Source organism: Anomaloglossus baeobatrachus, assembly GCF_048569485.1.
Source record: "Anomaloglossus baeobatrachus isolate aAnoBae1 chromosome 5 unlocalized genomic scaffold, aAnoBae1.hap1 SUPER_5_unloc_5, whole genome shotgun sequence".
Taxonomy (NCBI): Eukaryota; Metazoa; Chordata; class Amphibia; order Anura; family Aromobatidae; genus Anomaloglossus; species Anomaloglossus baeobatrachus.
Window position 1 is genome coordinate 661,880 of NW_027441809.1, and position 20,684 is coordinate 682,563.

Below are 20,684 nucleotides of genomic sequence, written 5' to 3' on the forward strand. Positions count from 1 at the left end.
GCAGCCATATATCTAGTGTGCGGCTCTGCAGGTGGAGGTAGGTGCAGGGTATTATATATCTAGTGTGCGGCTCTGCAGGAGGAGGTAGGTGCAGGGTATTATATATCTAGTGTGCGGCTCTGCAGGTGGAGGTAGGTGCAGGGTATTATATATCTAGTGTGCGGCTCTGCAGGTGGAGGTAGGTGCAGGGTATTATATATCTAGTGTGCGGCTCTGCAGGTGGAGGTAGGTGCAGGGTATTATATATCTAGTGTGCGGCTCTGCAGGTGGAGGTAGGTGCAGGGTATTATATATCTAGTGTGCGGCTCTGCAGGTGGAGGTAGGTGCAGGGTATTATATATCTAGTGTGCGGCTCTGCAGGTGGAGGTAGGTGCAGGGTATTATATATCTAGTGTGCGGCTCTGCAGGTGGAGGTAGGTGCAGGGTATTATATATCTAGTGTGCGGCTCTGCAGGTGGAGGTAGGTGCAGGGTATTATATATCTAGTGTGCGGCTCTGCAGGTGGAGGTAGGTGCAGGGTATTATATATCTAGTGTGCGGCTCTGCAGGTGGAGGTAGGTGCAGGGTATTATATATCTAGTGTGCGGCTCTGCAGGTGGAGGTAGGTGCAGGGTATTATATATCTAGTGTGCGGCTCTGCAGGTGGAGGTAGGTGCAGGGTATTATATATCTAGTGTGCGGCTCTGCAGGTGGAGGTAGGTGCAGGGTATTATATATCTAGTGTGCGGCTCTGCAGGTGGAGGTAGGTGCAGGGTATTATATATCTAGTGTGCGGCTCTGCAGGTGGAGGTAGGTGCAGGGTATTATATATCTAGTGTGCGGCTCTGCAGGTGGAGGTAGGTGCAGGGTATTATATATCTAGTGTGCGGCTCTGCAGGTGGAGGTAGGTGCAGGGTATTATATATCTAGTGTGCGGCTCTGCAGGTGGAGGTAGGTGCAGGGTATTATATATCTAGTGTGCGGCTCTGCAGGTGGAGGTAGGTGCAGGGTATTATATATCTAGTGTGCGGCTCTGCAGGTGGAGGTAGGTGCAGGGTATTATATATCTAGTGTGCGGCTCTGCAGGTGGAGGTAGGTGCAGGGTATTATATATCTAGTGTGCGGCTCTGCAGGTGGAGGTAGGTGCAGGGTATTATATATCTAGTGTGCGGCTCTGCAGGTGGAGGTAGGTGCAGGGTATTATATATCTAGTGTGCGGCTCTGCAGGTGGAGGTAGGTGCAGGGTATTATATATCTAGTGTGCGGCTCTGCAGGAGGAGGTAGGTGCAGGGTATTATATATCTAGTGTGCGGCTCTGCAGGTGGAGGCAGGTGCAGGGTATTATATATCTAGTGTGCGGCTCTGCAGGTGGAGGTAGGTGCAGGGTATTATATATCTAGTGTGCGGCTCTGCAGGTGGAGGTAGGTGCAGGGTATTATATCTAGTGTGCGGCTCTGCAGGTGGAGGCAGGTGCAGGGTATTATATATCTAGTGTGCGGCTCTGCAGGTGGAGGTAGGTGCAGGGTATTATATATCTAGTGTGCGGCTCTGCAGGTGGAGGTAGGTGCAGGGTATTATATATCTAGTGTGCGGCTCTGCAGGTGGAGGTAGGTGCAGGGTATTATATATCTAGTGTGCGGCTCTGCAGGTGGAGGTAGGTGCAGGGTATTATATATCTAGTGTGCGGCTCTGCAGGTGGAGGTAGGTGCAGGGTATTATATATCTAGTGTGCGGCTCTGCAGGTGGAGGTAGGTGCAGGGTATTATATATCTAGTGTGCGGCTCTGCAGGTGGAGGTAGGTGCAGGGTATTATATATCTAGTGTGCGGCTCTGCAGGTGGAGGTAGGTGCAGGTTATTATATATCTAGTGTGCGGCTCTGCAGGTGGAGGTAGGTGCAGGGTATTATATATCTAGTGTGCGGCTCTGCAGGTGGAGGTAGGTGCAGGGTATTATATATCTAGTGTGTGGCTCTGCAGGTGGAGGTAGGTGCAGGGTCTCTACTATTTTGGGGTCATCATCATTATCATTAACCCCGTTATGTCCAGTTCCAGACCAGTTTACTCCGGTTCTTGATCAGGCACATTCTCATATTAGAAAGGGGGAGCCAACACTGCTTGATCAGACATGTCAGATGGAGATAAATCCCCTCCCCCGGTCCCCCCTGTGGCCAAAGTGCCCTCCATTCACCCTCCTCATACTGATCATCTAAGATGGTGGCCGCACGCTGCATTCATCCTCCTCTGATTTCTGTCACGTGACATATCAGATGGACAGAAACGTCCTCCCCAGGTCCAGCTAAGTCACCCCCTGTCACTCCCCGGTCCTCCCCCGGTCTCCTGATACCAGCTGCTGCTCCGTCCTCGCGATCCCTATGTGGCGCCCTGGACAAGCCAGGGGCCACAGAGAACAACACCACAACACCCCACACTCCCAGCAGGCACACCAAAGTCAGACACAAAACCCTTGTTGCCTTCCTCCAGGGGCTGATGTCCACACCAGGGGGTGGGCCAGGCGGTTGGTCCCGCCCACCGAGGAGTTCACAGTCCTGGAGGCGGGAAAACAGACAGTCTAGTTTTGACAGTGAAAGTGGAAGGAGGAAAGTAGTAAAAGAGCAGCCTGAAGTTGGTCCGGGTGTGTGGCCCGGACAGATCAGCAAGGTTGGCAGACGGTGGTGACCGTCTGCAGGAGTGGCCGATTGGAGTCTGCCGTAAGTGAAGGAGACCTCCTGGGTTTCCAAACAGTCAAGTCCCGACAGAAGGCAACAGTCCAACCAAGTGAGGGAGACACCGCCACCGCCAAGGCAACCGTTTCTCAGGGCCAGCGCCTGTGGGCAAAAGGGGCTCCTCTGGCCCATATCCAAGCCGGGGAGCGGGTTACCGGTTGGAACCGTGCAAGCAACTTAGGTGCAGGGAAAGGCAGTTACCACCAACCTGCTGGGAGACAACAACACCGCAGCCGCCTGTGGGACCCGTCCATCCAGCCGAGTGTTTTACCGAGAACTGTGTCTTCATCATTGGGCTGAGTGAGTACCACCGGGCTGAGTGAGTACCACCGTGCCGTGCGGCACAGCGCTGCCCCCGCGACCCTGCACGTCACCAGGCCCCGCAACCCGCCTGCCATTTATCCCTACCCCATCACCGGGCCCCGGGACAACCAACCCCCTACCCACGGAGGGGAGAACTAACAACCAAGCTGCTCCCAGTCACCGCTCCCGGGATCCCCGTCCAGAACAGCGGTGGTGTCACCAAAATCACCACAACCGTGGGTGGCGTCACGGACAATATCCCTAAACCAAACCACCCCCTTTCACTCACGGGCGAGGAGCGCTGCCCGAGTCCCCGGGATCCGGCCCATCGCTCGAGCCACCGAGCAGCAGCAGCGGCAGCCGGACCCGAGCAATGGGAGAGCGCAGCGTCCCCTCCTCCGCCCGCGACACCTACTCATCCTCTGAAAACTATCAGCCACATGCGCAGAGCGGTTCTAACCCCAGGGCTTGAGGAGACATTACACAGCTGGTATCAAGCCCATTTATTACCCTGTTTGCCACCGCACCAGGGCAACGGGATGAGACAGAGTGAAGTGCCAGGATTGGTACATCTAATGGATGCGCCACTGCTGGGACGGCTGCAGCCTTCTATTTTTAGGCTGAGAAGGGCCAAATAACCATGGCCTTTCCCACCCTGAGAATACCAGACGCCAGCTGTCAGCTTCACCTTAGCTGGTGATCCAATTTGGGGGGAACCCATGTTTTTTTTTTTTTAAATTATTTATCAATAATTTAAAAAAAACAGCGTGGGGTGCCCTCTGTTTTGGATTACCAGCCAAGGTGAAGCTGCCAACTGTGATCTGCAGGCTTCAGCCATCTGCTTTACCCTAGCTGGCTATCAAAAATGGGGGAACCCACATAGGTTTTTTTAATTATTTTTTTTTTTTTGCCTAAATATAAGGTAAACACCCTTCACTGCCACATGAAAGTCACTAAAGGGTGCCAGCTTAGATTATGCTGGGGGCTGGGACATTATATATGTGTTTGTCTATCCATCCATATTAGCTTTTTAGGCTGTGTGTCCACGATCAGTATTTGCAGCGTTTTGGACACAGAGTCTTTTCGCTGCGTCCAAAATGCTGCGCTGTGCAGTACAAGTGCAATGGAAGGATTTTTGGAAATCTCCTGCCCACTGTGCTTGTTTTTTTTCCTTAGCATAAACTGACCTGCAGCGCGGCTTCCTGAGCCTCAGGATGTCAATTTATGCTGTGGAGATGAGAGTTTTGTCCAAAGGGAAAATAGAGCTAAAGTCCTCAGCAGCCTGAACCTGGATCGTGGGCCCGGGCAACTGCGTTCTCCAGTGGACAATACTCGCATCTCTGCACGAAAGCTGACATTGCGTCTAGACACAGTGTCACCTGGTCATGAGCACATAGCCTAAAAGTGAGAAATTTGGCACTACAGCAACATTTTTGTGAAGTACCTGTGGGTTCAAAATGCTCACTATACCCCCGAATGAAATCCTTGAGGGTCTAGTTTTCAAAATGGGGTCACTTGTGGGGGTTTGTGCTGTATAGGTACCTTAGGGGTCCTGAAAATGCAACATGGTGCACGCAATTTTTTAAAATTTTTCCAAACTTCACATGATGCTCCTTCTGTTATGAGCCCTCCCGTTTGTCCAAACAGAGGTTTTTAGCCACATGTGGGGTATCACTGTGCTCATAAGAAATTGGATTACAAAATGTGGCGTCCACATTTTGGTGTTGCAGCTTGAAAAAGTGAGAAATGTGGTGCTAAAGCAACATTTTTGTGGAAAAAAAAAAAGAAAATTTTCATTATGACGACCTAACTTTATTAAATTCTATAAAGTACCTGTAGGTTCAAAATGCTCAATATATCCCTGGGTAAAATCTTTGAGGGGTCTAGTTTCCAAAATGTGATCACTTATCATGGAGCTCTACTGTTTAGGCACCTCAGGAGCTCCAAACGCGACATGGCATTCGCGAATGAATGCAGACAATTTTACAGTCAAATGGCGCTCCTTCCCTTCCGAGCCCTGCCGTGCACCCAAACAATTGATTTCCAGCACATATGAGGTATCTGTGTACTCAGGAAAAACTGCACAATAAATTGTATGGTGCATTTTTTCCTGTTACCCTTGTGAAATAAGAGCCTTGATGTCACTTTGATGCCCATTTTGTGCCAGTTTGATACTATTTTTTGCTGCTTTTAAGTGTATTCACATCAGTGCTCCGCACTGTATTGTATTTTATTATTGTGATTTTTTTTTTAATGTTTGTTCTTAAACCTGTATAAAAAAAACCCAAAAAATAAAAACCTAAAAAAAAAATAAACCAACTTCAGCCTCGAATAAGAAACCAACTTCAGCATTGTGTCTGATATCGAGCGATATCAGTTTGAAAATAAGGGAAATGTCTGTTATTGCCACATAAATACCCTGCCCCCCCCCACTAACTGACAGCAGCTGAGCATTGGAACCTGCTGTCAGTCAGTGTCGAGAGCGCGGTATACTGAGCGGTGATTAGAACTGCATCAGTGCCACCCCTATGACTGAAAGCTGGGCGCCGTCTCAATATATGTCTATGATCACATTTACATATTTCATAGCTATTTAGTAACACTTCTTATTTTGTATATATGGCTGTTTTTTACCTGGTCGGGGCTAATAACAGAGATTTGGATTGACAGTGGCATTTTCCTATATGTCACACATTTGGAAGGGGGCGGGGAGGTTAGTTCAGTTTATTTTTATTTTCATCGTCCTTCCCTTGTAACTGAGACTGATATAATGTCTCAGCGGTAACCATATCCTCTGTATATGGGGGAGGAGGCACCGTCAGCGCTTTGTACCCTGTTTCCTCGAAAATAAGACGTACCCGGAAAATAAGCCCTAGTAGGATTTTTGGGAGTTTTTTTGAGAATACTCATATAAAATATAAGCCCTAATTCAAAAATACACCTTGGTTGTGGTTCCATAATGAATTGTCCAAACATCTAAAAAAGTTAAAGAATACAGCAGGAGTTTTATGAAAGAAAGCAGACACCACCAAAAGAATGCAAATATCCCCCCCCAAAAAAATAATTGCACTCACCAGGCCCCAAACCATTACAGTTGGCAAGTACCGATGGTGGATGGGCTCTCACACAGAGATCTGTGTCGCTGTCAGGTCCCTCACAATTCCCGCTGCATTGCACCGCAGAACTGTGTATACAGTGACAGAGAAGGCAGAGGCAGTAATAAACCGTCTGTGCCTTATGTAGAGATGGGTGGATTTCATCTCCATTGCTACATGATTGTGTGTAGCTGCGCGGCTCTTTTATTTTTCCACCCACATTGCCGTATAAAGAATAGTTGTTGTTTTTTTTGTTGTTTTTTTAAATGACTCATGGGTTTTAATTTTACCATAAAATTTACTGGAAATAAAGTAAAAATTCCAAGTGCAGTGAAATGGTGAAAAAAAGTAATTCCATCATTGTTTTTACTCCGTTCACGATGTGCTGGAAGTGAGCGGTCAGCGTGATTCTCCAGGTCAGTGTGATTACGGCAATATCAGACATTTATTATCTAAGTGGTGACTAGAGATGAGCGGACCCGTGGACGTTCGGCTTCTGCTGGTCCAGCTGAACATTTCTAAAGATCGGTTCTGGATTTGACCTGAACTTTATTTGAAGTCACTGATTGGCAGTTCCGGTCTCCGCCCACATGCAGCCATAAACAGATCACTAACAGGGGAGGGCGGGTTTATTCAGTTTTATTTCTTGGTGCACAATACATCTGATCACACGAGAGCGGTTTCCATACGTAAAGCCCCCGAACTCCAAACCTGAACTTTACTATCTTGCAAAAGTCTGAGTTTGTACCGAAAACCGAACTCCAGGTTCACTCATCTCTAGTAGTGAATAAAAATCAGACTTTTGTTAAAAAAAACAAAGCATAAAAAAATCGGCTTGTGTCTCCATTTTCCGACATCGGAGTTGAGTGATGACTTGTTTTTTGCTTGATGAGCCGACGTTTTCATTGATACTATTTTAGGTGCAACTTCATGTTGAAATTTTTTTTTACTGCCCAAATGATATCGTCTCTTCATTATTATCTCCATTAATTTTACATATCGGCTCATCTCCTTCCCATTCAGGTCCTTATAATATCGGATCCTCTCAGTGGTTTTATTCTATAGAAGAGAATTCTCCTGATTGCCCCGTGAAGGATGGATATGGACAGGGACAAGATGGCGGAGAGGATATTACACCTCACTCTAGAGATCCTCTTCCGGCTTACTGGAGAGGTGAGAGAGTCTGATGACGTCACATTACATCATTCTTATCTATGGGAATAACAGATGGACAGAACTGGAGAGGTGAGGACTCTGGAAATGTCTGGAGTGGGATTTATTACTGTGTCTCTCCATAACCAGGATTACACAGTAGTGAAGAAGACCTCTAGTGAGCACTGTCAGGCCCCTGTGTCTGAGGGATGGGGAAGACCCCTGAGCCCAATCACGGGGCCTCCACCTCACCCCCCGATACATGAGGACATCAATGACCAGAAGATCCTAGAACTCACCTACAAGATGATTGAGCTGCTGACTGGAGAGGTGACACTGCTGGGAATGCTGGGACATTATACAGTAACGCTATGAAGGGATCGGGGGTGACGGTATCATTGTATGTGTAAGGTTCCTATAAGGTGTCAGGACGTCACCGTCTATTTCTCCATGGAGGAGTGGGAGTATTTAGAAGGACACAAAGATCTGTACAAGGACGTCATGATGGAGGTTCCCCAGCCCCTCACATCACCAGGTAATAGACAGGACTAAATACACACGGCCTATAATTATCTGTATGTAAGGAATGAATTCAGTCCCTGTATGTGTCTCCTCCAGGTCTATCCAGTAAGAGGACAACACCAGAGAGATGTCCCCGTCCTCTTCTCCCACAGGACTGTAAACAAGAAGATCCCGATGTTCCTCAGGATCATCAGGTAGATGGAGAGAAGGGGCCATGAAATCTCCCTATGATGTGTAGACGGCTGTGAAGGTCTTGTGCTCAGTCTTGTTTTATCCTCCAGTATTATATGTGTTATACTTGTGTAATGAGAGCGGTGGAGATGGCAGGATTAGAGCTGATCATAGATGTGACTTCTCCATCTGTCTGTGACTTTTACAATATTTCTTTCAGGGGGAAGATCTGCCCCATATTAATACTACAGAGACATATGTGAGGGGTGATGAGCGGAGTAAAGAGGAGATTCCTACAGATAACCGCCCAGGTGAGTAGTGACCACTAAATGCAGAGAAGTCACAGATTCTTCTCAGTCACCGCCTGTGGCTGCTTTATCAGGGTTGTAGTCCGGCCATATCAAGTGGTCACCATTCTGCTGCTAGACCACCACATACTCCTCCACCCAAAACTGCCCCCATTATTTTGGGCATTGGACTTCCTTCTGTTGGAGTGAGATCTGTATCAGCCAGATCTTACAGGTAGGATCCACCCTATCCCCTGAAATTAGAAGACATTGACCCTTATCTGCTCAGATCTCTAATCTGTAAAGCCAAATGACAGTGTATGTAGAATGTGCAGACAACTTGGGAAGAAATATCTAATCTGTATGGTGGACCTCTAAGAGAAAGCGGAGGGCAGGGCTGTGGAGTCGGTAAGCCAAACCTGCAACTCCAACTCCGATTCCCACTTATATTGCTTATATTTAAGTGAAAAATGTATTGTAGTACAATGTGAACATCAGACATTGAATCATTTTTATGATAGAACAATCAAGATATTTAGATGGAACTTAAAATATACTATTGGAATACAACTTTAGAACACAAAAAACTGTAATAAGTTGTAAATTTGTAATACACTATGTAATACATTACATATATAGATAGATATTCTGTGTATATGTATGTATGTATGTGTTCATATATATATATATATATATATATATATATATATATATATGTAAAAATAACGCTATGTAATAAACTATGAAAGTGGCAAAAAAACAGTTTTCAACAATAACATTTGCGCAGTCTATGAATTTGTTGTAAGAAATAGAATTGCTTCCATCAGAGCCTCCTTCATAGATGACCGCAAATCTGACCTAATAATTTTAAGGCTAGAGAACAACCTCTCTACAGTAACTTGGGTTGGAGGCAAAGCCGTAGCCACATGGGCAACATCTCTAACAATTTTCAGGTATAAAGGCTGCTTTACACACAGCGACATCACTAGCGAAAACACCCGCCCCCGTCGGTTGTACGTCACGGGCAAATCGCTGGACTTACCTGCCTAGCGACTTCGCTGTGGCCGGCGAACGGCCTCCTTTCTAAGGGGGCGGTTTGTGCGGCGTCACAGGGACGTCACACGGCAGCCGTCCAATAGAAGCGGAGGGGCGGAGAGCAGCCGAAAGAAAGTGACGCCCACCTCGTTGCCGGAGAACGCAGGTAAGGTGTTGTTCCTCGTTCCTGGGGTGTCACACGTAGCGATGTGTGCTGCCTCAGGAATGACGAACAATCTGCGTCCTGCAACAGCAACGATATTTGGAATTAGAATGATGTGTCAACGATTAGGTGAGTAATTTTAATCGTTAGTGGTTGTTCGTACGTTTCACACGCAACGACGTCGCTAACAAGGCCGGATGTGCGTCACGAATTCCGTGACCTTTAATGACATCTCGTTAGTGATGTCGTTGCGTGTAAAGCCCCCTTAAAGGAATTGCCTCATGCAGTCAGTTTTGATGAACGGCTGAATTTTTCTATTTCTTTGAGAGCAAGTGAAAAATTGTGCTGAAATATGGTCAAGCTGCTGCTATAGGAGACAGAGTGAAATCTTTTTCCTTGCAGCAACACTTTGCCGTCTCCATTTCATAGAAATATTTGTCAAAAGTTAAACTCCTCATCTGATGAGGATGAAGATATGGCATCAGTAGCATTGTCAGGACCCAAGTCCTCTTGCGTCTGGCAGTCCTGTAGCCGCTCATCCTAACTGCTACCTCAGTCAGAGCTTCTTTTCCTTTAGTAAGCTGATGATCATCAAGCAGTACACGATGACTTGGGTTCACATAAACAGCTGCCAGAAGAATTTTATTTTCCAATAGCTGTGTCTCTTTACGTTTCATTGAAGCAGAAATGCGATCTGTGATTAAACCTCCTCTTTGGGACAGACAAAATAGCAAGTTCTTCCACTCCCTTATGAAAACGCCAGGAGTTAAATCCTCAGCTTGTAATTTTTTAGTCACAGTAAATGCTGATTAATCAATTCCTTCAATTCAACCACCTGTGTCCATTGACTTTCATTTAGGGTTACCTGAGGGTTCGCCATATCTATAAGAAACGGTTTTAGCTCAAGCAATCGCTCAATCATTAAATAAGTACTGCCCCAGTGAGTGGCTTGATTGACAATTGCCTCTTTTTTAGCACGTCACTTCAAGATGGAATCAATTTTCGGGGTTCTGGCAGCAATAACCAATTTCCTCACTTTCCCAATCAGATTTCCAGCATGTCCCTCTTGCAGACTACCTCTTATTGCCAGCTGCAGCGTGTGCACAACACAGCGCATGTGATGAATATGAAAGTGTTTTGAAGCAACTTCAACAAGATCATCTAATCCTAAAGTATCATTTTGCTGTTCTTCTGTTGTAATATCTGTTTGTTCCTCAGTTATATGAACAGCACTGTGGCTCCATCTCACACATACTGAATCCTAAATTTTCTTCTAGCTGTTGCTCATTACTCTCATTCATCAGTTTAATTGTACTTATCATGTTTGAAGCATTGTCCGGTATTTTTCTAATCTGCTTTTGCTATTGAAAACATTATCTATGAGCTCAAAAACCTTTCAGGTGATGCGGTTTTTTAAAAAGCTGATCTGCTTTTGCAGCTGAAAAACGTACCCCCAAAAAATGCAGCAAAAACGCTGTGTGTGAATGTAGCCTTAGATCAGGAATAGAACAGACATTTATAGGACATTTCATAAATTTCCCAAATTCCTATGAAAAAATATTCAGCACATTCTGCATTGCACTACTGTCCCCAATTTATTATATATTTTAGGAGTCGGAGTATTTTATACCGACTCCACCAAAATGAGCTCAGACACCGACTCCACAGCCCTAGCGGAGGGTAATGATGCTGGTGATGTCCTAGATTCTTAAGGCTGCTTTACACGGTACGACCGATTGTGCAGTTTCACAATCGATCGTACCCGCCCCCATCCTTTTTGCGTCACGGGCAAATCGCTGCCCGTGTCGCACAAAGTCAGTAACCCCCGTCACACATACTTACCTCTCGTGCGACCTCGCTGTGGGCGGCGAACGTCCACTTCCTGAAGTGGGAGGGACGTTCGGCGTCACAGCGACGTCACACGGCCGCCGGCCAATAGAAGCGGAGGGGCGGAGATGAGCAGGATGTAAACATCCCGCCCACCTCCTTCCTTCCATAGAGCCGGCGGCGGCCGCGGGAGGCAGGTGAGCTGCTCATCGTTCCCGTGGTGTCACACGGAGCGGCGTGTGCTACCACGGAAACGATGATCAACTAAATTAAACGATATTATGGAACCTAGCGAGCAGTACACGACTCACGATTTGTGAGCGATACTGCGTCGCTAGGAGGTGTCACACAGGCCGGCATCGCCAGCGATGCCGGATGTGCGTCACAAAAACCGTGACCCCGACGATCTATCGCACGATAGATTGTCTGGTGTAAAGCAGCCTTTAGTTTGGTGCTGTGTTCACCAGGTGAATAAAGATTGATTGTTCTCAGTGGGAGAAACAAAATAATAATCTTATCATAACTACAAGAGTCACTGGTGGACATACCGCGGTGTAGCTGCACAGGGGCCCTGAGCAGGAGGGGCCTCAAGGGCCTGAAAACATATGGGGATTTCCTTTGCCGGTGGCAGCTTCAAAACTAACAGGAGAAGCAGGGGCCAGAACAGCTGAACACATATGATTCTGCTGAGCTGACACAGGCCCCTTCCTTCACCTGTTAGAGGCCTGCAGGGGGCAGGATTCATCACTTCTACAAAAGCTGCTGGCCACGCAGAGGATGATTGTGTCTTAGGGTATGATTCCACTTGCGTATGACTCGTGCAGTCTCGCATTGGTATCACCCGGCACGGCGCACACTGTCCTGACAGGAGCGGGTAGGCTGCATGTATTTCCATGCAGGTGAACCGCCCCTGTCCGGAGAGTGTGCGACTGTGTCGGGTGATACCAATGCGAGACTGCACGAGTCATACGCAAGTGGAATCATACCCTCAGAGCCAGAAAGGAGGCTCTGAATTATTTCAAGAGAATACAGCAGTCGGGCCCGAGGAGGAGGGGAGGCTGCACCACAAGAGAAGATGGAAGTGCAGGCTCCAGAAGACCTGCTGTGCTGGCCACCATGTGCAATCATCTGCAGAGAGGGTGAGTTCATGTGCAATGTGTGACTATTATGTTTGTATATGTGTTATGTCTATGTATTTGTGCACATATGTGTGTGATGAACGTGTATTTATCTGTATACATCCTCGTATTCACCAATATGTTCACATTATTTCTGCTCCATTTCAAGTGTGAGAAAGGCCGATGTGGTGAAGTCACGTGCACAAATAGGTGAATACATACAAAGAAGACTCCTACTCTTTTTTTTTTTTTTTTTAATGGAGTGTGCATGTAATGTAGTGTGAGTGTATTTATATACTCACCTACCTCAACTCTTCTACTTTCCTGAGTGACGTCACCATTCTCCAGTATCTCGGGTCACACTACACTCTGAGCCAGAAGTCTTTTACAATTAAAGCCCATTGAGCCTCTTTCTGTTGCTCCATAGACTTAAGTCCCCTTTACACACTGAAACTTTCTAGCGATCATGCTGCACAGCGGGAAACAAAGGACCTAGGAATGGTCCTGAACGATTTGTAGCGATTACAACTTCACAGCAGGGGCCAGGTCGCTGATAGGTTTCACACACTGCAATGTCGCTGGGGAGGTCGCTGTAACGTCACAAAACCGGTGACGTTACAGCGATGTCGTTTGCGATGTTGCAGTGTGTAAAGCCACCTTTAAGGGTGCTTTACATGCTGCAACATCGCTACCGATATATCGTCGGGGTCACGTCGTCAGTGACGCACATCCGGCGCTGGTAGGGACATCGCAGCGTGTGACACCAAGGAGCAACGATCAACGATCGCGAAATCGTTCAAAAACGGTGATCGTTGACACGTCGCTCCTTTCCTTAATATCGCTGCTGCCACAGGTACGATGTTCGTCGTTCCTGCGGCATCACACATTGCTATATGTGACACCGCAGGAACGACAAACATTGTCAGGTTTCCGGGTTTTCCAGTCCTCTTTTGAAAAAGCTTGCCCTCAGTTAACATGGAGTTTTGTGTTCTGTTGCCCTACTTCCTGTCCAGCTGCTTAAAAGGCCGCCTCTAAGCTTAGTCCAGTGCCTGAGTATACTGCTTGCTGTGTGCTCCTGCTTTGCTGCTGCTGCTACTTGATTACCTTTGGATCCTCCTGGAAATCTACCGACCGACTCTGGACCATACCCGGTTTCTTCAAACTGTGCCCGGACTCCGTCTGCCGTCTTTTGTCAGCACGTCTGCCCGGTTTCTTCCGGTTCATAACCATTCTGGACTTTCATTCCGTACGGACACTTCTGGACTTTACCACTTGCCCCTTGTGTCCCGGCTGCACCGCATTTAGGCCTTCCGGGGTTGATTGCCGGACAGTCCCTGTATAGGGGTTCGCTCTGGTGGTCTCCCTGGGGGAGTCCGGTGCGTGGCCCCGGGAATCCCCTTCGCTCCGTTTCAGAAAGGTATTTTTTTGTGTTTGTTATACTGTGTATTTCCGTTGTGTATCTACCGTGGTTACATATCATAAAAACATCTTGTACCACAAACTCGTCTCTGGCTGTCATTGCCCTAACGCTATCGAAATCCTCAAACATACAATAGTATTACAAACATCTCCTTACCTGCGTCCACCGGATAATGCGGTAGGAAGAAGGTGGGCGGCATGTTACGTCCCGCTCATCTCCGCCCCTCCGCTTATATTGGCCGGCCGATTTGTGACACCGCAGTGACGTCGCTATGACACCGAACGCACCTCTCCCTTGAGGGAGGGATTGTTCGGCAGTCACAGCGACATCGCTGGCAAGGTCTGTTAGTGTGACGCTGCCGTAACGATAATGTTCGCTACGGCAGCGATCACCAAATGTAAAGCACCCTTTACATTGTAGGTCACTTCTGGGTCCTGCAGAGCACAGTGTGACCTGGAGATACTAGAGTTAGATTACGTCATTGAGAAGATGCACAGAACAGCACTGGACACCAGAAATACTAAAGAGCAGTGACATCCCTGAGAAGAGGAACAGAACAGCGCTGGACACCAGAGATACGGGAGAGAAGTAATGTCACTGAGAAGAGGAGCAGGCCAGCAGTGGACACCAGAGATACGAGATAGCGGTGACGTCACTGAGAAGAGGAGCAGAACAGCGCTGGACACCAGAGAGAGCGGCGGTGACGTCACTGGGAGAAGTAGAACAGCGCTGGACACCGGAGAGCGCAGCGGTAGGTGAGTATTTTATGACACTACATGCATAAACACACATTCCATCAGTAAACAAGTTAGTGGAGGCTTCTTTAATGATGTCTATGGTGTGGCTGTTTTTTGTTGTATTTTCTCTGTTTCTCTACTGTACCCACCTGTCATATAGAGCGCTGCTTAAAAGGATCCAGCCTGCGGATACATGTCACCCGTGGATCGAGCAGCGTGTATCAGACATCACATCTATATGACTAGTATTTGATGCGGCTCAGTCCCAGACATCTATGAAAGTGTTTTTTTTTCTCTGACTCTCCGCAGCACTTTAGGGTCACATATACCTGGCTGTGATCATGCAGCCACTGCTTGGTACAGGCTGTCCACGGCTCATGGGTCTTAGCTTTCGGGTTCCATATAAAGGAGTTGTGTGAAATAATACATGTACTGTAAAGACATTTTCTGGCAAAAGGATCTTATGGGGGTTCAATTTTGTAAAACTAACAAAATAAATTATTCACACCTGCAGTCACCCTCCTGGATCCAGCGCAGGCCATCCTGTGGTCTGTGCCAGCATTAATTATGTCACCGTTCTACCAGACACAGGACCGCTGCAGCTTGTGATAGGCTGCAGCGGTCAGGTAACATGAACTGCAGTCATCACAAACTGCAGTAGTCCTGCGTTCCGTACAATGGTGAAATAATGCTGGCACAGACCATAGGGCTGCCGCTGCTAGATCCAGGAGGTGACCGCAGGGGAACACAATTTGTTTTGTTATTTTTACAGACTCTATCCTCCAGGTAATGACATTGTGTCTGGACAATCCCTTTAATAAACTATAAATCCTCATCTACGTTGCACCTGACAGCTCTAGTGTTGCAGTTGACACGCCCGCAATGGGGCCGTTGGGGTTACTCGTCACCAGGCCGGTGTAGGGAGGGGTGGATGGATGTCACAGCGGCCAGGCCCGGCTCCATGACCCCGGCGGTATCAATAAAAGATGGAGGGAATATTTACAGGGGAGTTGAGTTTATTCGTGACGCTACCTGTGGTATGCAGCCAATATAGGAGCCGCTGCTGCGGGAGCTATTTCCCTGGGGCAGATGGTAGCGCAGCTCGGATGGTACAGCTCTCCATAGGCAAAGCTCAGGCCCCAAGGATGATGAGAATGGTAGTCTCTGATGGCGGCAGGGCGACAACACAGGCAGTGATGGGACGACACAGGGATTGCAGTCCAAGTTCTTTACTCACTGAGATATCACCACCTTTGGAGTGAGGCGCTCCGCTGTTATGGTCTCCAGCCGATCCTGGATAGTTTGGAGGTCAAGGCTGGTGTTACTGCTGTGTGTCCTTTCTATTGGTAATTCCTCTACCCCAACACCTGGTCAGTGGAACGGGTCACTGGCACCTGTCACACTCCCCGCGAGCCCTGGGATCCCCCTTCTTCCTAAGAACCTGGGCTGAGCCGCTCCAGCTCCAAACCACGGGTCCCTTGCTCTTCCTTGTCCTCTACCCTTCTATACTGTTGCCTGTTTGATGGTTCAGGCGCAACTCCTGGTTGTCTGATGTGACCACTCACTTCCCTTAACAGTGCCCCGCTTCCCGCGTTGCTGAACTAGTGGGCGGGAGGTCCCATACCTCATAATGGCCGCCCCCAGCACCTACCGAAACCCAGTCCCGGTGGGAGGGCAGCTGTGTGTTGTATGAATTGCGGTGTACATCAATGAATGACCCCTGTCTTACCCGGAATGAATACTACACCTCGGCTTAGATGCAGTACCCTGTGGTGCCTGAAGCCTCAGGGGCGCCACACATTCCTTGATGCTTCTGTTTACAATGGCTGCAGACATCACAGCCCAGGTGCCTCATGTGACCGCTGCAGACAATCACTGGCTTCAGACTTTTGAGCCATATACCACTGACAAGCTGCAAAACACACAGAGTATACAGGCTGTGCCATCTCCAGCCAATGTAACTAGACGCATTGGAGACAGCGCTGAAGCTGCAGCAGATAGAAGGGCGGCAGGACTGTGCTGTTATATTCAGATGGTAAATATGAAACTTATTTATTGTTTAGATTTGGTAGTTGTGTCCTAAACTAGTAATAAACAGTACAGTCTATATGTTTACATAATTTTGTTATGAAATGAAGGGGGGGCCCAGAAAGATTTCTTGCACAGGGGCCCCCTGCAGTCTGTGTCCGTCCCTGATAAGATTCTTATTGTTTCTCCACTGAGAGCAATGAATCCATCCTCCTAGAATCTCGGCATCTTATTGATGGATCTTCCTTCTCTCCCTTCTGATGAATGTGCTGATAGGGGCGTTTTTATCCAAAGTTCAGCACAGGGTAACTGTAACATATGAGGGAGGTTAGAATTACCCCACAGTGGGTACATGGAGGCCGGGCAGCCCACCCACATGATACCCAAAATTTAACTTCTTCAGCCCTGGGTGATTTTTCTTTTTTTCCAAGAAGCATAACTTTTTTATTTTTCAGTCAACATAGATATATAAGGAATTATTTTTTTGCAGGATGAGTTGTACTTTTGAATTACACTATTCATTTTATCATCTAGTTCACTGTAAAATGGTGGAAAAATTCCAAGTGCAGTGAAATTGTAAAAAGTTAAGGGAATTACACGATTGTTATTTATTTACCATGTTTACTATATGTTCACATGTTTAGCCTCTGATGGTGAGGAAAAGCTTTTGCTGGGAGGAAGCTGCCAGATGTAACACCAGGGAGACTTGGTACTGTGATGGTTGACTCCAGGGGTCGGCGATTGGATGTTCACATCAAATCGCTGATGTGGTCGTGTGCAGACCAGATGGCTGGTGTAGGCAGGTGCAGTGGATATGGCAGGCACAGCTGGTATAGATAGATGTAGCAATCACAGTGGGCACAGCGTATACTAGGAAACAGACACGTGTTATCTCACACAGCATGAGACTCAGAAAACAGAACGGGAACTGACAATTAGCAACACGTCTCTAAGGATAGACCACGTTGCCCAGGCACTTCCCATAGGGGGAGGTGCCTTAAATACCTAGTGCCTCTTAGCCGTAGGTTGTGAGGCACTTCCAGGTATGGGCACTTTTGCCCTTTAAGAATATATAAGTGCACTCCCAGGAGACCTCAACCAGGGAAAGACTGCAGGGCACTGCGGGGACACCGGTAACTGCGTTTCAAGTTATTTTATAAATTTTAACCTTAAATTTGTATATATTATTGTAAATAATTTTCATTCTTGGCAGATGACTGTACCAGGAGAACAGAGGCACAACTGACATCTTCAATCTTAAAATCAGATGACCTTGATAGTACACAAGATATAACTGAAGTGAATGCCACTATTCAAGATGCACCATCATCTCTTTACAGCAAAGATCTATCATCTGATTCTTTTAAACAAGTCCTATCTTCTGATTCATCACAGACTATTAAGAAAAATAAGTGTCACAAAAGCAGCATAAAAAAGCCATTTTCAACTTCAGAATATCAAAAATATAATAAAAAAATTCACATAGGGGAGAAAAGATTTTCTTCAGAATCTGTTAGTTACCAGAGAACTCACACAGGGAAGAAGCCATTTTCATGTTCAGAATGTGGGAAATGTTTTAACTGGAAAACAAATTTTGCTAAGCATCAGAGAACTCACACAGGTGAGAAGCCATATTCATGTCCAGAATGTGGGAAATGTTTTACCCAAAGTTCAAGTCTTGCTAGACATCGGAGAACTCACACAGGGGAGAAGCCTTTTTCATGTTTAGAATGTGGGAGATTTTTTAAGCGAAAAGTACATCTTATTTCACATCAGAGAATTCACACAGGGGAGAAGCCTTTTTCATGTTCAGAATGTGGGAAATGTTTTACACATAAATTGCATTTTGCTACACATCAGAGAACTCACACAGGTGAGAAGCTATATTCATGTTCAGAATGTGGGATATGTTTTAACCGAAAATCAAGTCTTGGAAAACACAAAAGAATTCACAAAGGGGAGAAACCCTTGACATGTTTAGAATGAGGGAAATATTTAACACAGAAATAGGTTATTTTTGAACATCACAAAACTCACAAAGGTAGAAGCCATTATCATACCTAGAAAAAGAGAAATCTTTTACTTGCAAATTATAATTTGTTGCCCACTAAGAGAAATTTACATGGGCTACTAGAAGCCTTTTGGAAGTAGTGTTAATTAAACCATTTAATGCAATTTTGTTTATCTTCTTACTATCTCTTCTCTTTTGTGTAGGAGGAGGTGGGGTTGAGTGATTCTCTCTGCTCTTTTATTGGATATTTCTATTAGATCCTTAGAAACCCATATCCCTTTTTAAGTCTTGCTAATTGGGAAGAGAGTGACATTTTTAAATTTGCAGCTATTTACAGAGTCTCAGTTAACGTCCTTTTTGGAGATGGTTGAGAAAGTATGATCACATTGAAGCTGTCTTTATCAATACCTCCAAGTGAGACATCTCCTTAGTACAGGATCTGACATTGGATACAATTCACCTCCTCGGTCTCTACATAGACTTTTTCAAAAAGGGGATTATTATATTAAAGGAGACTCAATTTTATATAGTTTTCTAAACTCCCTGTTAGAAAATCTGAAGTTGTCATACATGATAAAATGGGAGCAAGAGCTCTGTTTTACATTCTTCCCTCAACAATGGTGGGCGCCTTGGAATGGACTTATAGGACCTCAGCTTGTATAAATCACCTAGGACAAATTATATAAATTCATACAGGGTGGTGTCTGTTTCCAGGCAAAATGGCTCACATGATCCCTGATTATTCCCCTTTCTGTTGGCAAGGCTGTCTTCAGAAAGGCACATTGGGGCATGTATGGTGGTCCTGTCCTAAAGTTATGGTGTTTTGGGAGCAGGTGTTTGTTCTAATTTCATCTGTAACAGGTGTTCGTGTAATTATGGATGATCCACTGGCAATCCTGAATATGGGACTCGATAACTTCCCCTAAAATGTGAAACCTGTTATTGCTGATATATTTACCTCGGCCAGACGGTGTTAGGCTATAAAGTGGAAACTCCCTTCAGTTCCCTCGGTTGAGGAGCTTGTCAGGAAAATTAATACTCATTTTCATTAGGAATTTACACTTACCCATAATATAGAGAGGAGAAAACAAATTCAGAGAAATTGGGGCATTTTCTTCATATTCTATTTGTCCTATGGGGTGTTGATCTATAGGTATTTGTATTATTAATTCCTATGTATAGAATTGACTGGATTGGTGTTCTCCCCCCCCCCTGTTTATTTTTTTTCTTCTTTTTACCATATGTTCTTACCCAACATTCTTCCTAACTCCCAATCTCAGCGATCTGACATTCATTACAGTTACTTTCAGCGCACAATCTCCATGTCTGACCAATGTCTGTAACTTCTCTATACTACAATAATAAACATGTTCATATTACACATTACTATTTACATCGACCTGTTCCCTCATTATTGCATTAAATATCTTGGATACAATACTATCATTACTGCAATTTCTCACTGACTTTGTTAATCACGTTTTGTCGGAGTCGTCTGAATCCATCTCAATGTTTTCAATTTATGTGTAAGTAACAATAAACGTCCTACCGCAGTTTTCCCGCGTGTGTCCAGTGTCAGTTCTTCTATATTCCCTTATATAAAACCTTGGTGTCTCCGACCAAACCTGCTGATTATGATTTTACAATTGTAATAACTTTACTCAAAAAAAGTATTTATAATCCGCAGCCTGTGTATAAGATCTGCAGCTTCCGCAAAGCACTTCCCACCTTTGGCCTCTGTACGTATGCCGACCTTGTGGAGGAACAGAGGGTCATATATCCCCTATGGATGATTTATAGATCTGGCAGTCTACAATGTCCACTAGGGATATAGATCTAACCCCTTCAAGGATCCTTGTCCATTGAATGTCAGTAACGGCCCAATATTCCTTTCCCATTTACGCATAATAACAAGAGGATAATTATAATTATTATTTATTTATAGAGCACCATTAATTCCATGGTGCTGTACATGAGAAGGGGTTACATACAGAATACATATCCAAGCTACAATAGACAGACTGGTACAGAGGCAAGAGGACCCTGCCCTTGCAAGCTTACATTCTATAGGATTTTGGGGAGGAGACAATAGGTGGGGTGTTGGTTGGGCGGC

The 20,684-nt window shown here is 46.0% G+C and overlaps 1 protein-coding gene across 1 annotated transcript in view; it reads left to right on the plus strand.

Annotated features, from left to right (window-relative positions):
- Positions 1–20,117, plus strand: part of LOC142259272 (uncharacterized) — a 65,423-nt gene extending 45,306 nt beyond the window's left edge. Inside the window, exons 8-11 of the mRNA XM_075331750.1 lie at positions 7,132–7,273; positions 7,871–7,968; positions 8,166–8,256; positions 17,774–20,117. Of these exons, the coding sequence (XP_075187865.1) occupies positions 7,132–7,273; positions 7,871–7,968; positions 8,166–8,256; positions 17,774–18,546 (1,104 nt within the window). The 3' untranslated portion in view covers positions 18,547–20,117. The remainder of the gene's footprint in view (positions 1–7,131; positions 7,274–7,870; positions 7,969–8,165; positions 8,257–17,773) is intronic.
- Positions 20,118–20,684: the final 567 nt, after the last annotated feature.